The sequence below is a fragment of the Octopus sinensis genome, unplaced genomic scaffold (assembly GCF_006345805.1).
Source record: "Octopus sinensis unplaced genomic scaffold, ASM634580v1 Contig18750, whole genome shotgun sequence".
Taxonomy (NCBI): Eukaryota; Metazoa; Mollusca; class Cephalopoda; order Octopoda; family Octopodidae; genus Octopus; species Octopus sinensis.
The window spans coordinates 295,426-318,008 of NW_021835997.1; the positions used below are offsets into that span (position 1 = coordinate 295,426).

Below are 22,583 nucleotides of genomic sequence, written 5' to 3' on the forward strand. Positions count from 1 at the left end.
CTTCATTGGGAATCTTGTATCCTTCCGGTTGAAGACCACCTGGTGATGTGGATGAGAGGACTCCAATTTTTCCACGAAATACAAGATCTATCTCATACATGCAAAAAAATCTTTATTCCAGAAAACAAAAGACATATTATCGCTGCAGTCGTCTCTCAAAAATACTCTTAACGAACAATGGGTAAACTGTGAAAAAAACTAATTCATGATTACATCTCATCTCGTGATAGCAGGATGCTTTAAAATAACAAATTTCTTGATTCTCCTCTGCCACCGGTCCATCCTTCAGAGCAATCACTCGAAAGGTACCTCCGTGTCCAGCTTGCACAACTTCGCTCCGGGCACTATTCACCTCATTGTTGAAACACACCGCTCCGTCACCCCTGAAGACCTTTTTTCCTGTCCTGGACCGTCTCACCTGTCACCACCTATTTGTATTTGGGATCTCTGGGAGCGCCCAATCTCTGCTTCCTGCTACCTAATTACAGCCGGCTTCCTACATGCTAGAGAAGCCGGGGTAGCTAACTAACTATTCTCTCGTCATGTTCTATACCTTTCCAAGTTCAATATGGGAATTTCCAAATTCAATATGGGATTTCCAAGTTCAAAGTGGGATTTTCCAAATTCAATATGGGATTTCCAAGTTAATTTTAAAATATTTGAAAAAATAGATAAGTTTAGAATAAAATATACTCAAAACTTGTTTAAAAATATATTTACACAAATTACTAAACTAACAATTTATTTAGGAAATTGTGCTATTTAATCATCAAGATTAAGAATCATTGCTGCTCCCCTTTTAATCCAATGATCGGCTGCTTTATCTCCAATTTTAACGTCCATTACAAACACCCGCATTTCAGCAAGATCGGACGTCATATAGACAGGACATTGGTATATTCCTGTTATTACTAGTCAAGAAACACGAATATAACCTTTTAAATTTTTCTTCTTTGCTTCCAAGTGCTTCAAATGTACAGAAGGCATATTATAAATTAGCTTCATTGGCTCTGGTTCCACCAGACTTGCGTTTTTAATGTCCCAACCTGCTCCTTGCAAGTGGATCCCCTTGATCAACACTCCTTCTGATGGAGATCATGTTACATTATTGTCGCTGATGATAAGGACGTTGAATTCAGAGATCAAATTGTCGAAAGGAACCTAATAATCAAGAAAATGATTTACATTGAGCGTATGGGCACTTGATTGCTGGACAGCGGTCAAAAAACTGATAGGGTGAATAAATGCCGAGATCAAAAATATTGTAGGAGTCCTTGAAGTGACTGTCCAAGTATTAAAGTGATGAACACGAGCATTAAGATCTCGAATCCAGGAAGCGAGCGGTTTTTTCGACGGATAAAGCTGTGATTATCAAATAAAAAACTTGGTTACCTTTCCCCACAATTTCGGGACCCTTCCATGATAGATTGACTGGAAAATCTCTTCCAATTCCGTTGACATTGACATGAGACCAAGAATGCCTTCTTCTACTTTATGTGCCGTTGTTCTAATAACATCCAGCAATTTATTATAGCCGATGACCTTAATAAAATTAACCAAGATCCTCACCTGCTGAACTAGCACAAAACCAATGATAAAGTTGTCGTTTTTACGGATTCTCAGAGCAGCCTCAATATCAATATTATTTTGAATTTGTTTTTTGATAGAGTTGATATTTTCAAGGACTCTGCTCTCTCCCGTGTCGTCATGGTCTCCTGATTGTTTAGACTCTGTCAGTAGGAGAGTGGAGAATTAATGGTTTGCAGCAGTTATTTCTGACTGAATTTCGCTATTTAGATGTAGTCCAAACACTTCTGAGTGTTCGTTATTTGGTAGAGTGTTGATATATTCGTGATATGATTTAAGAGGTCCGTCTTTTGGTACGTAGTATGTCGGCAAAGAAGACAACTTATAGTTCGTTTGAGTCAGAATGTTGTCGTTGAAATACTCATTTATGTACGTATTTAGCAAGGTTCTGTCTGAATCGTCTGTGACGTGACCACCATAAGTTATTCCAGCGATCAAATGTCTAAGAGCTTCCCAAGGTGTGGTAGAATATTCTTCAAGGTGAACAATTAGTATTTCATTGGAACCTTTCATAAGTATCAATCATATACCTCAAAATCCGCATCATTAAATTGGTATGGAACATTCCAACCAATTTTTAGGAATTTTTTACGTTCCGTAATTACTGCGTGGAAGAAACAGAGCGAAAACAACAATATTCGGTATTTCTCTGGCTTGGAGCGACGGTTTATTTGTGACTCACGAACAAGATTCTATAACCGCTTCAGGTTAGCTTTAAGACCCTTTAGTTGAGAGATTTAACAATAAAACTTTTGGAGACTCAGTGGTCATTTTAATCCCGTAGTGTAGAATTGAAATAGGGAAGCACGAATGAGATGCACTACTCAACCAAAACCGGAATTTAGGATGTATTTCAGTGTTCTGTAATTCATTCACAATCTTGTCGAGTTCTGGCATCCAACTAAGTGATAAGTGGCAATTAGCCAGGAATATCCAGTGCCCCTTTAATTATAGAATCTACCTAACTTCTTTAATTCCTTCTTTTATCATTCTGTTGGCAATGAATGACTGTCCTTGTCCTAGAGAAAGGGCGTGAAATTTTTTGCCATGTTGTATTTTATGGCGATCTGTAAGAGTGCCTGAGTCGGGTCCTAGTTTAGGGACTCATTCAAACACGACTAACAACTCCGGGAGACAGTATGAAGATTAAAGGAGTTTGTGGGTGAGAATCGATGAACACATCTTGCATGTTAAGAGGAGGAGGCTCGACGTACTTCGATCCAAGATTATTCGTTACGAACGACGCCACACATATTGGGACGCGGTCGGGACGGATTGACCGTATAATCAGCATAAAATACCTTAGTACCAGGAAGTTGATGATTCTCTGGTTCCGAGCTCTGATACCAGAGATGTCAGTATTTCCCATATTGTTCGAATGAGGACATAATTCCGTGGAAATTTGTAAGTTTGTCTAATTCCGTCGCGTGATCCCACGATGATTCCGGAAGCCAATGGGAACATGGATTATCCATTTGTTGTTCACGGTCTATAGACTGTAAAGGTGAATAAACTATTTTTTACTTCGCCGCCTCGTAAGAAAAAGTTATATTCATCCATATTAATTTTCCCCCGCTGCTTCCATTATTCTTACACAGATCTGGAAGGAAAAAAGTAGTTTATGTCGCTCGAATAGTCCGCGGCACGTTGTTCTGAATATGGTACAGCGACAAACTTGTAAATAAGATAAGTGTGGTATTCGTTCAGATTTGAAATTCGCTCCTCAAGCTTTGAGGACCTGGAACTTTTCTCTATAGAATAGTTGAAAAGGTAAATATAGGATTCCAGCGAATATTGATACATGTGATCTACCCCGCCCATTTGATTCAGAATAAAAAATAAAATTGAAGCTCTTTGGGCGCACGGTAGATAACTTTATTTAAGTATAGAGCTAGAACTTTACCTCTCTGATTGCATCGATTTTTTCCTCGGTCTGGTGGACAACGTTGAGTTGGTTAGTCACTTCTGATGCAATAGATTTTGAACTATTAAGGGTCTCCACAAGGTTTTCATCATCCAACAAAGACCCTTGAGTTTCATTTAGGAGCCTATTTTTATATTATTTGGGCAGCATCAAAATTTTATCTTCAAGTTATTGATGTTTCTTTTTTCCATTGGCTATGTTTTGGACAATGGCGTTCTTTTGTTCTTCTAACTCAGGTCGTTTTTTTCTGACGACTATTGCGAGTAGTTGTGTCTTCAAACCTACACGTTTTCCAAAAGTACGTGATGCCCATAAATAACATAATTTTCAATTTTATTGATATAGTCCTTTGAATGAAAATCAACGACGACTAGATTCTAAATAATTTGATGATTCTGACATTTGATTCCTCCATTGTCTTGATCCAATTATTTGCCTGTGATTGCGGATCGATGATAATTGACCATCTAGTTCCTTTTGTTATCGAATGGCATTTTCCACTGAGAAATCTCCACTCGGCAGGTTTTGTGAACTCCATTTTTTGACAAGACTCGGATTTGTCATAAAATCAATAAAACTAAATTTGTCCGAGCAGCAAATATTATTTTCTTTTAACTACAAAATATTTTTATTGCTATTACTATTGGAATCCACTCGTCAAAAATCATCTTGTTTCTGTATTGAGACAAAAAAGGTCCCGCATATGTAAGGAAAGTCTTCGAAATGACGCAATCACCTGGAAGATTTTTTATTTTTTCGTCCAGTTCCCTTTAGTTATTGATTGCAAAATACACCATGACTGTCACTTGCCACCGCTCTCTTTCATTTGCCAAGCCATTGACAAGTTTTTCCGCTCTACTAAGCATCGTTTCCACTCGCTCAGCTTTTTGTTTCAGTTCCTCCTTTTGCTTCAGTTTATCGTCATATTAGAATGTGTAGATTGTGTAGATTTAAAAATGTAACTTTTAATTAGAATTGATTATTTAAAATTTAAAGCATAAATAATGAGTTTGCCCGATTAAATTGACATTAATGCCCGAGAATTCGAGCCAACAATAGGCTATGCATGTGCTGCTTGGGGCAACGAACCGGCTAAAAATCGAAAAAATTCAAGAAAGATCTATCAACCTACTGAAGGACCATACCGATAGGGAAATTGTCCATAGAACACTGGAGTCTCTCGTAGAGGCAAATGGGGGGGGGGGATCGTGGAAATGGACCTCAAACCATTCACCGTACATACAGAAAGTGTGTGGGGTCACGGTCGGAACATCGTGAAAAGATGGCTCGACTGTTGAGAAGTGTCGGAATCACCTGAACGTGTTAGTTAATGGTTAAGACGGTGATTTTGTTTGGCTTAAATAATAATAATTAACATAATTGCCCAGATTAATGACTTTGCCCGTAACATAATCATTTTTTTATTTAACTCAAGAATCACCAACAGTTAATTAGGGTAATTAATTAGGTGATTTCAACAATTCTCAAAATCTTTCTCAGCTTTTCCCGATGTTGGACTCTGGACCCAACGCAAAAGCGGGACGGGCGAAGAACAGTTGTCCAAGTCTCAACCATTCGACAGAGATTTTTTTGAATGGTTTGTTAAAAAACGATCATTTTTATTTACAATCAATGAATATCTTTTGATTTTTTTAGAATGCATAATAACAAGTAAAATAGAGTAGTTAACTAATTTAGATGAGTCGCCGAGCGGATGGACAGGCAATTTCCACGTAATATCGCGAACGATATCCGCTGAAAAAGCCAGCTCGTTTCACGACTGTCGTGACTCCTCCTCGAGATGATTAAACCAATCTCTGAGAGGAGTTTGAGGGCTTTGGGTCCAATTATCCCACTGGTCTCAAAAGCCAGGGGAATGAAGCAGCAGGTACAGGTATCTTTTGATGTCCATGTTTCTAAAAATGACAAAAGTTTGTAATATTCAAGGATTAGCATGAAATGGATGGGCTGAGAAATTTAAAAATCGACATTGCATTGCTTTCCATGCTTTATGTGGGGAAAATAAATTTGTTGAAATCTCTATGATTGAAAATTTTACAGAAAGCCCCAAATTAGAATAATATTGTTAAAAAATGTTTTTAATTTGGACGAAACTGGATTATTTTTAAACTTTTGTCGAACAGATCATTAACTGTTGACTCTGACAAAAATCTGTCTAATAAACCGTTATGTTGAGTGGCCTGCTCATACGTAAACCAAGGCTAGACTGCTGGCCTGTTCCCACATTGACAATGTGGTCAAAGAAAATGCTGAGTCGAGAAAATGCTGAATATAACACCATTTTTTGATTTTAATAAATTTATTCGAAAATAAAAAAAACAAGAGAATCGGCCATCCATGCGATTATCATGTGCCTGTAGTCGTCAATAACGTTGACTTGCAAGTCCTGGACTACTCTGTAGGCGTCCTGTTCCAAGTAATCCTTGATCGTCTTGACGAGCCCCTTCTCCTTCAAGGCAGTCCTCAACTTCCTCTTGGAGGAGTGATTGGACATGATATTCCACAAAATACGCCATTTGATAAGCATTTCCCACTCATGCTGCTCGAGTGCACTCAAAAAATCCACGCTGCTTTAAAGGGGGAAATTTTATAATAATTTACAAGTGGAATACAAATCAAATAAAAAGCATGGATGACATATGGTTATTTCTCAGAATAGCTTTTAGAATTGAATAAAAAATGATTTTTCAAAAAAGAAAAATTCTAATTTTACTTGATAATGCTACGTACACTCACATGATTTAGAGTTCAGTAACATCAAACTCAGTTCAACGTTCTTCCAATTTTCTGACCTGATTTTTGAAATATCCGTCGAGATCAAATCTTCTTTGATTCCTCTCGTACCTAAAACTTTCTTCATACTATTCCAAGAGACGTCTTTGATCCCAATCAGTCGCAATACGCATTCCAGAATGTCTCTGACAATATCGGGGGGAACTCTCATGGATTTTATTTCTGTGAGAGAGTCGGTGGTTATTCCGCGAATTGAAGCATTTGCAGCTTCAATCGTATGTTGAACTGCTGACAGCTTTTGGTCAATTGGTTTTTTTCTCTCTGTAATTTTATCGGTTTCTTCAATTATAAGTTATTGTAGTTTTTCAATTTCTTCTCTCTGATTTGTTGTTTCCTCTATATTATATCAATCAAAATGATACTTGCATAGTTTGCGTTATTTGCTGGAGAGCTTCGTCTGCTTTTTGTTGCTTTATTAGCAGCAACATTGATTTTTCAGCTGCCACAGTCCTCAAATTGTCAACCAACAATTTAGATTCGTTTAATTTATTTAATCCGCTCTAAAAATGAATATGCTATAACTACCATTATTCGAGCAACCCTGGATTCTAAAATCGTTTTCTTCTCGTTCATGACCTTGTGGTAGGTTGATATAAACAAAATATATTTGAATGGAGATGTGTCAATCAAAATATCCTGACAGGATTTATTAATTTCGTAAAAATAAGTCGCCAGCTGTTCATCCACAGTTTCTTTATTCATTTTAGAAGTAACTAGATCATTCGATTTATTTAATTTTGATAAAAGAAATTCCGGAATCTTGTAAAAATAGATTTAAGAAAGAACCAGTCTTATAGTTTCAGTTTTCCAGTTATTCTGCCAAATAATGTTGCAATGTTTAAAGAAAGCTGGATTCTCTTGACAAACAGTAGAAAAATTGTCAGCCTTATCATTCATTATAAGAACGATATCCGTCAAAATTTGTCTCAGAACACATCTCATTTAAAACGGATATCAGCGACTCAAGTTCCCCGGTTTTATACAAGCCAGGGATTTCTCCAGAAGACAAAAAACTGTTGATCATTTTGTAGTAAGATGGATTTTTCAAATGATGATCTTTCAACAAAAATATTATTTTTTCTCCTTCAATACCAGCAGATTGCATTGCCTGAAAATATTTTAGAATTTACTAACAGCTTTCAAATAGTCTTTAAATTGTCTTATTTCATACATTTTCCCTATTTTTGGAGTTATAATCTTTATTCCATGCATATATGCAGTAAGCATAACCGCGGATGTCCTTCCAATTCCGCTACTCCCAACGAAGAGAACAGATTTGTTTATTAAGTGTTCATTTTTTTACTTCAACAAATTTGGTGACCTGGATTGAGTTTGTTTGCCATCGGTTAATCAAGTCAGTAAAATCTTCCGTGTTTGATCTGCAGTTGATAATGCGGAAAGAACCTGAATGAAATCCAGTCCTCAGATTCGAGTTTTTTTAATTCTGAAAAAAATTCTAAAAACAAATTCCATTTTTCTTGGTTCAGAAATTTGTTGGAGTATTTTTTCAATGTTTTCAAGTTCAGATGAATCAGCCTCAAAGTATTCGATATTCCGTCTAAAATAAAACATTTTATTCACCGTAAAATTTCGACTTGTTTTATAAAAATGTCAAAATTATTTTTTGAGAAATAATTTGATTGGTTTGTTCTTTGATTTTTTCAAAATCATCCTCGAAATCTTCGTCATTTTGAACTAAATGATTCCACCGCGATTTAATTTTATCAACGTTTTTCCGTGTTTCGATCACATCACTGGAAATTTGTTCTTTAATTGCTTTAATCTTTGAATAAGATATTTATTTGAAAAGAAAATATAAGTTAATTAAGGTTGCTTAATTTAAAATTTTATGACTGTTTTTTTGAAATTACGTCATAGTTATTTATCGTTGATTCGAATTTTTCAAAATTTCTCCGAGCCATTCCAACAGATTGAACACTTTTTCCCGCGACAATTTTTAACAATTTATTCTTTTTTTCAACCGAATCAATTTCAATTTTTAACTAAATATAATTTAGTAAATAAACAGAATTAAGTTCACGAGTCCATTCAATCTTCTTGTTGGAATATTCAACAACTTCTTCGACTGACTGAGGAGTCTTTTCCAACGAAGATTGCGCCTTGAAAATATTTTGAGTCAATTTTTTGTTCGTGGCTTAAATCGAATCACTCAATATGACCACCAATGCCTCAAAATACTTTTCCAACAAGTCGTCGATAGCTCCCTTTATCAAAACTGTGTTTATCAAAACACAATCCACTTTTATCTCACTTTTGTAAATATAGAAAACTCTACATTGGAATTCTTTCTGCTTCTCTTCCTTTTGCTTTCATTTCTCGAAAGTTTTCCTTAAATTCTTCAATTTTCGTTACGTTTTTGGCTCAATTTCAACCGAACTGAGAACAAACCACGGCTAAAAATATAAAATAAAAAAATAACTTTAAAACTAACGAGAATATCTTCCAATTTTTCAAAAATGTTCTCAATTTTACCATAAACAGATTTAATTCTGTCAACGTTTAAGTTTATCATTGTCGGAAAAATTCGATTTTGTTTTCCCGCGCTGACTCCTCTAAATTGTCTTGGAATAGTGACGAATCTCCTGACTTCCTTCATGAAGCTCATTCTCGAGTCTTCAAGAACACTTTTTGAACACTTTTTAATGACCAAAGGACCAGGGTAAGCCAGTTAATTATAATCCCCCGTGATCCCCCGAATCAAGCGAGGGAGATCCTTCTGAAAGGTTCAATCCTGCTCACAATGATCGGACAGAGACGACGATGTCCCAGGGCCAGAGATCTAGAAGTCCTTTTTCGGTAGGCATTAAGTGCCTCCTGAGCGTTTCCATATCCGATTGGAAGTTCCAACTGACATGGTGGACCCCATAACGCCACGCTAAGACCGGAAGAAAGGTAAGAGATCCCCATTTTTCGACTGTGTCGTGCCAGAAGTACTCGTTGCCTCACGGGCAGGGGAACGATAACGAGAATTGATCCCAGCATGAAAACTAGCCTCCTTCGGAATCGAACTCACGACTGTCCAGATCCATAGCTTAGTCTTCAGCCAAGAGAAGGCTTGAATTGCAATTTATTTTGTCTAAACATTAATCGACTTAAAAATATGCCTAAAAATTAAATCTATTTTGAATGGAGGGAAAATATCATTAAATAATTCCATTCCAATCTGATATTGGAATTCGAAAGCTTTGAAAAGTTGGTGATCCCAATGATTTCTCCAACCCTGCATATCTTCCGGCAAATATCCCTATTTCGTGTTATTAATAAAGACTTGGGATTCTAGGGATGTGAATATTTGCCGAAACGTGACCATTTCACTCTTCCACTGTTGTTGATTACGTAATAAATCAACGTCAAATAACATTATTGTCTGTTTTTTTATTTCTACAACAAACCTTGTCTATGAGTTGCTCGTGGCTTGACATTAGACGTCGATTTTCTCGGCAAAGTTTTTCGCTGATTTCTTTGAGTTTTTGAACATAATTTTCCAATTCTTCACAGTTTTTCCACGTGATTTTGTCGGTTCCTGTTTTAAGGTGGTTTAAAAACATTTCCGACCATTTTGTTTTTTTCGGATAATTTCCTCGAAGGCTCTTGCCGTGGAAATCATCATTGGTTTCTGACAGGGGATCATTTGACGGTCAATCGAGTTGTAAAAATGGGCTTATTTATTAAAAAAACTGTCAAAAGGCTTAAATATTTGTTCTTTTGTAAACATCCTGTTTTCTTTATCCACAAATCTGGAAAGCTGTTCACAACATGTTCTGATTTTTGTAATCTGAGATGTAAATATTTCAATTTAACTTCTTTAATTCTTTTGCCTAATTGATTCGTCATTTTAGGCTTGAAGGGTCCCCCCTTCCATTTATAGGGAACGTATTGAGGCCAGAATTGTTCGGTGAGAGATATACACATTTCTTCGAATCTATCAGTGACCTTTATCCCCATTTCTAATAAATTTTTTGATTTAATAAAAGTTTCTTTCCAAATATTTTCCTTGCTGAGGACAGTTTGTATTTGGCATGCAAAAGTGCTGTCTTAAACATTTAAAAAATGCTTTAATTACCTAAAACAAGCATAATATGCTCCATTCTGTTTTCTGGATAGTTTTCATAATCTGAATGGCGCCATAAACCGTCGAGAACATCAAAACAAATTTCAACAACTTCATTCAACTCGGAAATCCCAAAACATTAAAGTCCGTCGAATTTTCGACTTAAAGGAGAGAGAATTGAATTGTATTTATGAGCGATTTTTGATTTGATTTCACAATTTTCACAACTCAGGTTGGCCCAATATTCAAATTCGTCAAACGGGGTTAAAACAACTAAAAAATATCATTATGAATTATTTACATCCATAGTCCTGGGCTGTTGAGTTTTTGAGGAATTTTTTAGGTCCCCAGTCTAGTTGTGATGTAATATTTTTGAGTGTCGGGTCCAATTTTTGTTTTATTTCTGAACAACTGAGTAAAGGACCATAAAGCTGGAAGCAATAAGCCTCTTTAGTTCAGATATTGATTTCTTCTTCCCAAACTTCAAATTGAAGTAATCCACAGTCAAAGGCCATCCTCCTCTAGGCATCCGCTTAAACCGATCTTTGACGAGCCCGAAGAGCTGAGTCATCCATTCAGCAGGATTCGAAGAGTTGACAGAGTCACACAAAGCTTTCAGAGGTAGCAGACTTGTCGATATCTGCTGGGGAGGTCCAGTGAGTGAATTTCCGGAGGAATAAGGACGACCATGAACATTTAAATCCACTCTTCCATTACAATTTTCACTATTATTTTGAGTAGATGCGTCCATAGATATGGTTATTCCATTTTGTAAACCAACCATCCGTACACCACAAGAAATTTTTATCTCAAAATCATATAATTTAAAAGAATTATAGGAAAAAAATTATAAATAATTTGATGTTGATTTGAACATTGTTTTAAAATTCGAGTTTTAAACATGTAAATCTAAAAAAATATTGACTTACCAAGAAAGTTCTGCATGGTATGATAAAGACTAATGTTATTTTCACTACGTATTCAATTTTATCGCACTTAGCTTTCCATCATTAAATAAAAGGACTGAAAAATTTTACAGCACCTGGTCTAATGAAAGTTAATGTATCCTTATGTTATGAGCTTGATGGAATTCTGCATTTGGTTGTTTATGATATGAACTTTAATGTTTATGACATTTTGAATTAAGAGAATATCAGTTAAAATAAAGAGGAATATTGCAGAAATCAAAAAATTTACAAAGACAAAGAAAGTCAACAAAGAAAGGAAAAAGTCCAGTTTACAAAACTAATTCATTTATTGGAATCTCTGTAGTGGTTGATTTGGGAGAGCAAAGGACTATCTCCAGGTAGAACACACGAAATTGTCCTTTTTACATAATAATCGGAATCCCAGTTCAAATTTTCGATAATATCCTCCAATAAGTGTGCTTTCCCCACGCCATAACCAGTCAGTCCACTTTTCAAACTCACAAAATGAACATGAAAATGATAAAATGTGGGTTGGTAATGAACAAACACTCGCAAGGAAGCTCTCGGAAAAGCATACTCTCGCTCAATTTCTCTCTAAGTATGATTAATCACAGAATCTAACCATTCCGCTCTCCAAAATGTTTCTGAGGAGGGGAATATGACTTTGTCGGAGATCTCGAATGCTCATAATGTCGCCTCGATTGCAGATAGCTAGAGTGTAGAGTTCATCCAGCGCATTTTGATTCCACTTTAAATCCGGGACCATCACGAAGCCTGTTGAAGGATCGGAATCTCGAAAAATCACTTTCTCACAATCACTGGCCAAGAGGTTTTGAATCCACTAAAAATAAAGTAGACAAAGTACTGTGGTATTAAATTGGCACGTTTTTAGGTAAGGGAGGACTGCATTGATGTATTCTTCGCCAGTTTCTCTTAACATGACCAAAGAAGATAACTCGCTGTATTTCTCAATGTGGAGAGGGGTGGCTGGACAAATTAGAGTTGTGTTTAATTCTAGAAATAAGCATATAAACAATTCTTTCCCAGGAAATCAGAACACGTTTTCAAATGGCATCGATGATAGATGTCGTTAGAAATTTGATTTGAAAATTTGTTTGCTTCAAAGTCGACAATTTGATTGATTTTGGTGACGTTTAGATTTGAGTGCTGCATGATTACAATCGCGTCGTGTTGATTGTGTTTGAATAGACAAAATATTGTGTTTGATGTTTTATCTTGTCTTAAGACACGAACAAATTTCAACGTCTTAAAAACACCACTTAGATCCATTATCATATTTTTTCTATTAATTTTTTATCTAATAAAGTTATATTTCAGGCAATTTATTATTATAGCACATCCCGTATGGACATGAACAGAAAGAGGTACATTCCCACACGTGCCACACACGATATGATTTTTTAACCATAATTATCCAACTTCTGCGGTTTCTAGCTTACCTGTGGAGTTTGTCCTGGCTATTACAGTTGTTTAGGGTTTTCTCCACGCGAATTAAATCAAGTTGCAAAACAGCCGGCTCCAGAATCCCTCTGTTTGATGTTAAATTTATTTCGCGGATGTGGAAAAATACCAAAATATTTCAAAAACGACATCCCCACGGTTTCCGTGGAAGTCGACAACTCAGACAAATCTATCCGTCCGTACATCATTTGTCCCCTTCTTACAGACATTGATCTCACTGTTCCCAGTGTGTATACTCATCTGATTGATCTTCAAACAAAACTTCACCAAAATATCGGAAGGTGATTTTATGTTTGAAATTTTCCAGAAATCGGTCACTATTTTCGATGGGGACCCACGATTTTGATAAACTAAGTCCTCCCTTCTTGTATACGACTACTCCACCGTCGGAAATACGATTTGTCCCGTTGAATCAGTCAAGGGAAATGAACGGATTAGAAATGATGGAATTCTGTCAAGTTTTATGACAAAGTTCATAAAAGGACACTCATCTCAAGACTTATCTTTCACTAATTCGCGACGCTGAGAGGTATCCAGTGATATACGACAGCAATGGAGTAGTTCTCTCAGTTCCTCCAATCATTAATGGTCCATTTTGAGTTGTAAATTGGTAGGAGAATATTCCAAAGTAACAACTCAAACTAAAAATATTTTTATTGAAATGACTGCAACGGACTACCGTCGGGCTGTCATTGCAATGGACACGATCGTCACTACTCTCAGTCAGTACTGTCTTCGGGAGGTTTATGACTGTGGGGAGTCAGTGAGAGTGGAGTATTTTGGCAGAGTGGATATAATTCCCTTTTTGTGGTGTTTTGAGACTTTCAGAGTATTTCTTATGGAGAGGAAATAGTTGATTGTAACAGAATGAATAAGCCTTTGAATATTGATGAGTCTCCCAAGTCGATTCAGATTTATTTGGCCGAATGGGCTTGAAAAGTACTCTGGAAGAGGATGGAAGGTCCCTAAAAGTAGTCATTCTTCCCACACGTCATGGTAATTCTCTATTTAACCAGATATCATTCACTGGCACGACATTGCTGAGGATTTGGCCATTGCCTTTGGCTATAACAACATTCCAAGCAGATTTCCTCCAACCTTGTCCGTGGGCCGACCAGTATGTCCATTCTTCGTTTATATTTAGTCCCCAATAAACAGTCTATGCGAGGCAGTTCGACTGTAGATGGCAATTACTGGGTACACAGACGTCTCCAACTTTTGTACTCAGTCCACTTAATTGTAGTGCTCCATTGAGGACATCAAGATGAATGTTGGTTAGCCTTTGAACTCTTGCGTCAAAATTCTGAACCCCAAAACTGCGGATTTTCAAGTTTACTTATTGGAATATTGAAGGTCATTCGTAATTTCCTGTTTCCTGGTCTTCTAAAGTGCATTCGCTCGAACAGACAGTCGCCTCTTACAATCAGCATATTTGAAGTTGGGGACATTGTTCTTAAGGATGCCTCGACGGGTAGTGTTGTTAGTCTGACTAATTAGGTGTGGGGGCTAGGAATTATGCTCATGTCTGTGCACTCCACTGTAAGCGTTCCTATGCCTTCGAGTGGATTCATGGATCCCTGGATGATTTGTTGAACTCGTTAGGATTACGTCATGTTTCGATTCCTGGGGGTACATATGAACTTAAACCAATCGGGGTTGATGGTCATGGCAAGTTTTTTTTGCCTGGACGTTGTGCCGACGTGGTTTGCAATGGACAGGTCGTTGGGTTTTTTGGAGAATTGAGTCCTGTTGTCCTTAAAGAGTTTGATGTTGCTTGGCCTTCTTCGATATTCGAAATTGATCTTTCTTTCTTTTTAGTTTAGAAATTGATTTTACAACTTGGTTTTATATTATTCCTGATTTTTTGTTTTTTATTGACTTATTGAAAAGATTTTTTTAATTTGATTAGAGTTTTAAATCAAAAAAATAGTAATGTTTGAAAACAGCTAAAGTTTCATCGTTAAAGATTATGTCTGTTTAATTTATTGGATTTATTGTAAAAGATTTTTTAAAACTAAAAAAGGTGTTTACTCAATAATATATCGAAAATTTAACCGAAGAGGAGGTAGAAGGTTGAAAAATTTTAAAAATTTTAGAATTCTATCAAGTTTTCAATTTTTTTGATTCTGATAAAATGGAAAAATAACTCTCCAAGAATTCCAAAGCGCTGTGCATTCTTATTAATCTAAGTTTTAAAGAACATGAACTTGAAGAATTTATCAAAGAATATGACGAAAACAGTTTTTGTGCAGCATTAATGAATTAGAAAGTAATACAATTGAATTCCCAGAATTCTTGACTTTTATGTCAAAGAAAAGTTGTTGTGGTGTTGTGCATGTCCGTTCCTAATGATATGAGGAAATCGAATCCTAGGGGCCTTCCTGCGAAAAAGGATAAAAATAACATAACAAGTGCAGGAGTGTCGTCTCTGGGGCTGGATAACAGCACAAGGACTAGTATTCATGACAATCCAATTGCTGGGAATCCTACTATCCCAACTAACTTGCATTCCCTTTCGGCCATTATCGATGATGCTATTTGTGTTTCTGAAGCTGAGTGGGTGTCTCAGATTGTTTATGCCACGAAGCAAAGAATTGGGAGGATACCAAGAGGTGGATGGAACCTTATCCGTGAGAAGTTTAATTCAAAATTCTCGAAGAGTGCAAGTCTCAGTCAGCTCAAAGGAATGGTTAAACTAATGAGAGTGGATAATAATTATGGAAGCAATTGCCATCAGAAGCAATTTCTTGAGAGCTCAGAAATTTCCACTTTTAGAAAGTGTCTAGAAGAGTTGAATATACAAATTAAGAATATTGAATCGATTCCAAGGGATTCACGTAAACCAACTCCAAAAATTCAAAATAAATATTTGAAAACTGATATATTGACAGGATTGAATTCGGCGATATATTATATTACGAAAGATAATCATCCTAATGATATCAATAGCATTTCTGATATTCTATATGCTGCTCAATGTGCGTATTTATCTCTAACCATGAGAGACAAAGCACAGAGCACATGGGTAGAAAATATTGAAAAGAAAATTTCAAAATTATCTGCAGAATTGGAAATTGTTAATGCCCATTCCAATCAAACACTACCTCCATCTGAAAAGCAAAAGGTAATGGATGTTCTCTGTCGCTATGGGTATAAGAAAACTAAGAAAGGTGAGCTGTCGAGGATTCAGATATTATTGCAAGACCTGATTAGGATTAACAATAAGAAAATAGAAGTTCATAATTCAAGGAAGCAATTTCGTAAGGATAATCAGTGCTTTGAATTAAATCGAAAAAGATTCTATCGAGACTTAACAAAGAAAGAGGAAGTGACGCTGTATGGATTTGATGATGAAGAATGTGTCTCTTTTTGGCAAAAAGTCTGGAGCGAGAGAAATGAGAGGCCTCAATCTTATGACGTTGTTGGAAAACGAACTACTTGTGCTGAACATATGCTTCCAGAGTTTACGGAAGAGTTTTTTGGAAATGTTATTAACTATCTTCCTGACTGGAAGGCATGTGGATGTGATGGGATATATAACTTTTTCATTAAGAAGATGGAGTCATTACATGGATTTCTGTGTCACGAGATAACCCGAATAATTAATGGAGAATACATGCCTGAAAGTTGGTTTTACACTGGAATAACATATTTGATTCATAAAAAAGATGATTGTGAGACCCCGAAGGACTTACGTCCTATAACGTGTATGCCGACATTGTATAAACTTGTCACCAAATGTGTTAATGTAAAACTGGCTGATTTTGTCGAGGCATTTGGCCTAATTTCAGACAACCAACTTGGAACGAGGAAGTATTGTCAAGGCGCCAAGGAGCAAGCTCTCATTAACCAATGTTTGAACAAGGAGTACGGGAATGGCCTTTATTCTGCTTGGGTCGATGTGAAGAAAGCATATGACTCAGTTGATCATGATTTTTTGTTTCACGTTTTGGATTGTTCTGGAATCCCGCTTTGGATCGTAAACTTTGTGAAGAGCGTAGTTAAGAAGTGGGCAGTAAAGCTGCATATGGAAGGTAGAAGAATTGGATCAGTGAAGTTAAACCGAGGAATTTTACAGGGAGACTCATTGTCTCCTTTACTATTTGTTATGGTATTAGATCCTCTAAGCAGGATCCTTAATTCCGTGTTTCCAAAACTTGAAATTAACCAGGAAGATCCCAATATGTTAACATATTCTACTAATCATTTGCTATTTATTGACGATCTAAAAATATTTGCTCTCAAACAAGACACTTTACTCAAAATGATGGAAGCTGTTAACGGATTTTTTAAAATTGTTGGTTTGGAGATGAATTCAGAAAAATCAGCGTCTAATTTGGAATCATTATCATGTTGTAAGACTATTGATGGAATCAATGGATATCGGTATTTGGGTGTACTTGAAGATGGTGGAAGCAATGTTCTTAAGAATAGAGTTATGGACTCTATCTTTGAGAATGTTAAGAAGAGGATAACTATGCTATCGAAAACAAAACTCAACTCTGTGAATCTGTTTCGTGCTATAAATGAATATGCATTGTCACTATATAATTATTATATTGGGCTAATCAATATTGAACCTTCTGAATTTGATGATATTGACAGACAAATACGGCAATTGCTTACGTCGCTCAGATTACATCTCAAACCTGCAAATAAAGAGAGACTGTATTTAAACCGGAAGGCTCTTGGAAGAGGGCTTTCATCAGTTACTTTCAAAAGTGAACTAATGCTCTTTCAGTTCCTTACGAGTCTGGAAAATATGTCAACTATATGCTTACGGAGGGCGGGGATTCTGCGTGTAATTAAAATGAATAAATGGCATTTGGCTATGATCGCAGGATTTCTATCCTCCAAATATGCAATTATTGATAAGAAGAGTATTACTATAGAGTCTCTAAAGTCCAGTCAGATACAATATTTACAAAAGAAAATTAGTTCTAAAGCACTACATTCTGTGCTTTTCAAATGTGTGGATGAACCTAATGTTGATTTACCTGCATCCTCAGAATGGCTATCTTATGGAAATAATGGGCCACGAAGCGAAGCATTGTATTGTCTTTTGCAAGATCGAAACTTGTTCTTTGCATCCGCTGACTCATTATGCAATCATTGTAAGAAAAGCAAGAAAACTGTTGACCACATGGCTACTCAGTGTGGTAAAATGCTCAACAGTGATTATCTCCGGAGACACAACGAAGTTGTGAAGTGTATTCACCTTAACTTGTGCCGAATGTATGGACTCAAAAAAGCAAGACGATTGAAGGGACATTCTGTTCAGTCAACACTGTCGACGGGAAAAGTTGAAATCAGGGTTGATTCTACAATCCTCACCGAAACAAAAGTAGAATATAACAAGCCAGATATCTTTGTCCACGACAAAGTCAGAAACGAAATAAATCTAATTGAAGTGGGTATTACTTCACAGGATCGCCTCAAGCAAGTGGAGGTTGAAAAGTGTCACAAGTATGACCTATTGGCAAGTGAGCTTTCGCTTCTGTATAGCTGTCAAGTAAAAATAATTCCTGTGGTTATGACATGGGATGGAGTTGTCTCGAAATGCTTCAAAAATTATATGAAGAAATTATCTATTGAAGCAGGAACGAGGACATACATCCAATCCGTTGTACTGAAAAGAACGCTCGAGAGTATGATGATCGAACACAAGCACGGAATGAAGGTATCTGGTGAAGAATACGCTTCTGCTTCCAACCGGTATGTGGAGATGGCATGCAAAAATGAAGACGACCCAATGAATGCTAAAGAAGATGCAATGGTTGAATCAGATGTGGTAGTGGGGAGTAAGAGGCAGCTGGAAGTAGACTCTTCTTCCAAGAGAAGGAGAGTGGATATCAGCGAGCTGGAGTGAGATCTGTTTAGTTTCTGATTAACTATTAAGTTATTATTGGTTTAAAAACGAATTAAATTTTCTTGTCAAAGAAATAACTTGTGAAAGATTTTGACGATGAAAATAGAAATATTTTCAGACTATTTGACGAAAATGGAGACGGAAAGATTAGTTCCCAAGAACTGAAAGACGCAATGCTTATGTTGAATAACAATCTGACAGAAGACAAAGTAAAACAAATAATGAATGAGGCGGACGAAGATGAAGATGGATTTATTGACTACGAAGGTTAAATTTCTTTAATAATTTACAGAGTTCATTTCTGTAATTTCAAAAGCAGAACACAAAGGGAACTTATTCTAATTTTTAATTTATTTTTTGTTATTAAAATGTAGTAAAAATGCATTATTGACTTTGGGAATATTATACATACGATTACTAAACAAATAACGACTTAATTTCTACCTGGAAATTAATAGATAAAAAAACAAATTAATAATTGAACAAAACATACTTGAATATTTTTGTATACACAAGCGATCTTATAAAACAAAAGAGAGTGTTAAGCAATATTTTCAAGAGAACCCTTGACTCAGCAGCCTCTGTTCTATTCTAAAGCCTGTGGTTCTAATAGATTTCAGGAACCGAATGACGCTTCTTTCTTTTCAAAAAGCAATTTTCTCGTCTGGGATATTACTTTTGTGAACTTATTTGGAAAATATAATTTAGTTCACTCTGTCTGCATTTCCCAAATTGCCTCCGAATTTGCCGAGAAATCGGAAATCGTAAAATATCGGGCCGTTAGTGAAGACTTCTTTTTGACACCAACTTCTTTTTGACATCAAGTGAAGACTTTTGTTGTTCGAGCGGATATCCCTTGCGATAGTACGCTCTAATTCTTTCTCGATCGCGTCGGCTTCCCGTCCATGAAGCTTTCGAACACTTGACCGAATTCTTTTTTTCGTAATAAACAAATTCCGTTAAAAAAACTGTATCCTCGAAGCAAAATCCTGTGACTTTTTTTTGCGGATCTATCATCTCAAAAAGAACCTAAGACTCTAAAGAGTCGATCTGGCTGTTTCACCGTCTTCTTTGGCAATTGTGTCAGGAAATTGCGTTGCAATTCGCTGTGCTTAAAAATCCTCCTATCTCTTTTCCATTAAATCTTTTTTTGAAATTAAGATTCTAAAACAAAGATGTACTATGTTTAATGTAATAGTTTTATTTAAAAAAATAAACGTGAGATTTAATAATAGTCAATAGTCCGAACATTATAAAAATCGAAAGTATTTAAATGAGACACTGATTTTCGTTCACCGTCAGCATTCTGTTCCCGATCTAATATAATAAAATTTCGCGATAAAAATATCAGAACACTAAGCTTTTTTTTACAAAATTAGTTACATATAAAATAACGGAAATCACTGTCTCATTTAAATACTTTTGGTTTTTAAAGATCTGAAAAATTCAAGAGTAAATGTATTTAATCTGATTTTATACAAAATATTTTTTGATTCAAACGTAAAAATTTTATTTATGAACTTTCGCGATGCCAAATGTTTAATGCAACGGGCTAAGATGTCGATGTGTACTCCACCTAGAAATCAGAATAATAACAATATTATTTATTATAACATTCCTAGACCAGGATGGACAACCGCATCGGAGAGGCAGAAGTCCGGTGGACGGAACATCGTTCTTGCCATTGCAGAAGGGACTGAGTGCACGATCTATGAGGACTGGGTTAAATTACGTCCTTTCCCAAGTGTTGGGAAGTGCTTCCAGAATGGCCAGGAATAGGTAGCCTACCCTGCTTCAGTGCTTCAATCGACGATTTCTCTAGAACTTATCGTTGAATGAAGAAATTTGACGAGACTCCTACTTCTGGCTTGCTAGTGAGACTGTCGGATGCGGTCACTCCGATAGTATGCCCTTCGTGTTCTAAACAACACGAGCACCAGAGTAGCAGTTATCACTACTCTTGCAAGTTAAGGAGATATTTAGTAGGCATATCTCTCGAATCATGTTGTTCCCCTTGCGGACCGCAGAGTGACCCGAAAGATACCTCGGTGACAACTTAGGAGTTACGTTATGAGTTGCATCAATCGTGTCATATCTTACGTGATCGTGCGTAAGGCTCCATAGACAATGGACAAGATTTTTCTCTATTTCTACTCGCCACAGACAACCTATGAAGGAATAATCCAGAAGCCTATGTCAAAAAGTAGGTGAAAGGAAAACATTGAAACGAAGGTAACCGCAAGAAAGGCTGAGCTGGGCACATTCATAATGTGGGCAATGCGGTCAATGGCAAGACTCCCCTCTTAGTGCGTACTGTACTTTGTCGAGAACGAACTGTCAAATGGGACCTATGCTCTCTTGATGACCGAGTCTTGTGGTGTTTCTGACATCCACAAAAATTTCGATGAGGCACTAACCCGTCTCTCGGACTGGAAGACAGTTGGCGTCGATAATAATTTTTGAGGTGGAATATATTATATTTTATTTAAGTCGCTCTATCAATAATTTAAAATATTATTAAATTTTTTACTAATTTATTTTCTAATTTTTTTAATATTATGGCGAGCATGTACCTAATATTGATATAAACTGGCACTATAGGTCACATGGAAAATTCTGTTGTGGACTTATGCAACATCAAATTCCGACAGCTCCCAATAAGTAAGGAGGATGCAGTGCATTTTCTGCAAAATGTGGATATCCTTTCAAAATCACGTATATGTCCGAAGGGACATCAGATGGAATTAGTCTTGGGACCGAAGCTCAATTGGAAATGCTCAAGAGTTGGTTGTAGAGTCCAATGTTCTATTAAAAAAGGTATAATTTCTCTCAAATAATTCTAGATACCTGGTTAGAGAATTGTAGATTGCCATTTGAGGATGTCATCGCCTACATATACTTATGGAGTTACGATAGGCATACCTTCAAATGGCTTCATCACGAATACAATTGGGGTGAACATACATATGTCGATTGGGCTATGTTTTTACGTGAAGTCTGTGTGGAAAGCTCAAAGAGGAGCTGTAAGACATCATCTGGGATCTTATTTCGCAGGTTTTTTTAGTTAGTTATTTTTTCAGAATTTATGTGGCGAAAACAAATACAGAACTATAAGGAATCTTTTGCACAGATTGTAAAAGACATAAATTCCTTCTACAGTCCTGGAATTTAAACAATGAAGGCGAACTTTCGTTTTTACTATACTAAGGATCTCCATCGCTTGCGAAGTGCATCGGGGATCACTGGGATTATAATTAACTCAGTTTTACTGGTCTAATAAATAAATAATGGGAGAATAATACGGTTTAGTTATGGTCGGCCTTGTGCAGAGGATTTTTTAACTTCCAAACGAAATAATAGAAGCAGTACATTTTTAAGAATCTTTCAGCTTCATAAGACATCCTTGATTGACTCAAGTATAATTAACTTTGATTTATTTAAATCTAATTAAGACTGATATAATTCTGCAGCATTACCAACCGAGTTTATTCGTCTTCGATTAAAAAATATAATATTTTAGATTCAAGTTGAGATAAAATCTGTCCGAAGCTGTTTTAAGTGGAGATCAAGAAACTTAGAAAATGGGATTTCCAATCTGAGAAAGTGGAACTAATATACTACGAAAAAGTGAACATTGTCCCGATTTCACTAACTTTGATGCACTCATGAAAAGTATATGGAGTAAGGAAGATCAATAAATATGAATGAGTCAGTCATTGATAATTAAAAACAGACTAGGAAGTAAAATTGTGTATTTTTAAAAACAAAATTGTTCCATAGAAAAGGAACATTGAGCTAGATAGTAGAATACATTATATTATATTTGACACGATTGTTCCTTTGCAGTTGATAAGTCAAGAGTAAGGATACAGACTTGCTTACTTGAAATCTTTCACGATGAACTAA

The 22,583-nt window shown here is 36.1% G+C and overlaps 1 protein-coding gene, 1 long non-coding RNA gene and 1 pseudogene across 2 annotated transcripts; 1 reads left to right on the forward strand and 2 right to left on the reverse strand.

Moving 5' to 3' along the window:
* Window positions 1-813: 813 nt before the first annotated feature.
* LOC118761947 lies at window positions 814-1,523 on the reverse strand. Its single transcript, XR_004997749.1, has 3 exons — window positions 1,393-1,523; window positions 936-1,362; window positions 814-902 (listed from the first exon to the last, which is right to left on the reverse strand). It is a non-coding gene; the product is annotated as an uncharacterized LOC118761947 (long non-coding RNA).
* Window positions 1,524-2,301: 778 nt separating this feature from the next.
* LOC115231705 lies at window positions 2,302-4,377 on the reverse strand (annotated as a pseudogene).
* Window positions 4,378-15,161: 10,784 nt separating this feature from the next.
* LOC115231707 lies at window positions 15,162-18,949 on the forward strand. Its single transcript, XM_029801668.1, has 3 exons — window positions 15,162-18,291; window positions 18,409-18,609; window positions 18,765-18,949. The coding sequence occupies exons 1-3, from the start codon at window positions 15,162-15,164 to the stop codon at window positions 18,947-18,949; spliced, it is 3,516 nt and encodes a 1,171-aa protein (XP_029657528.1).
* The last annotated feature ends 3,634 nt before the right edge of the window (window positions 18,950-22,583 follow it).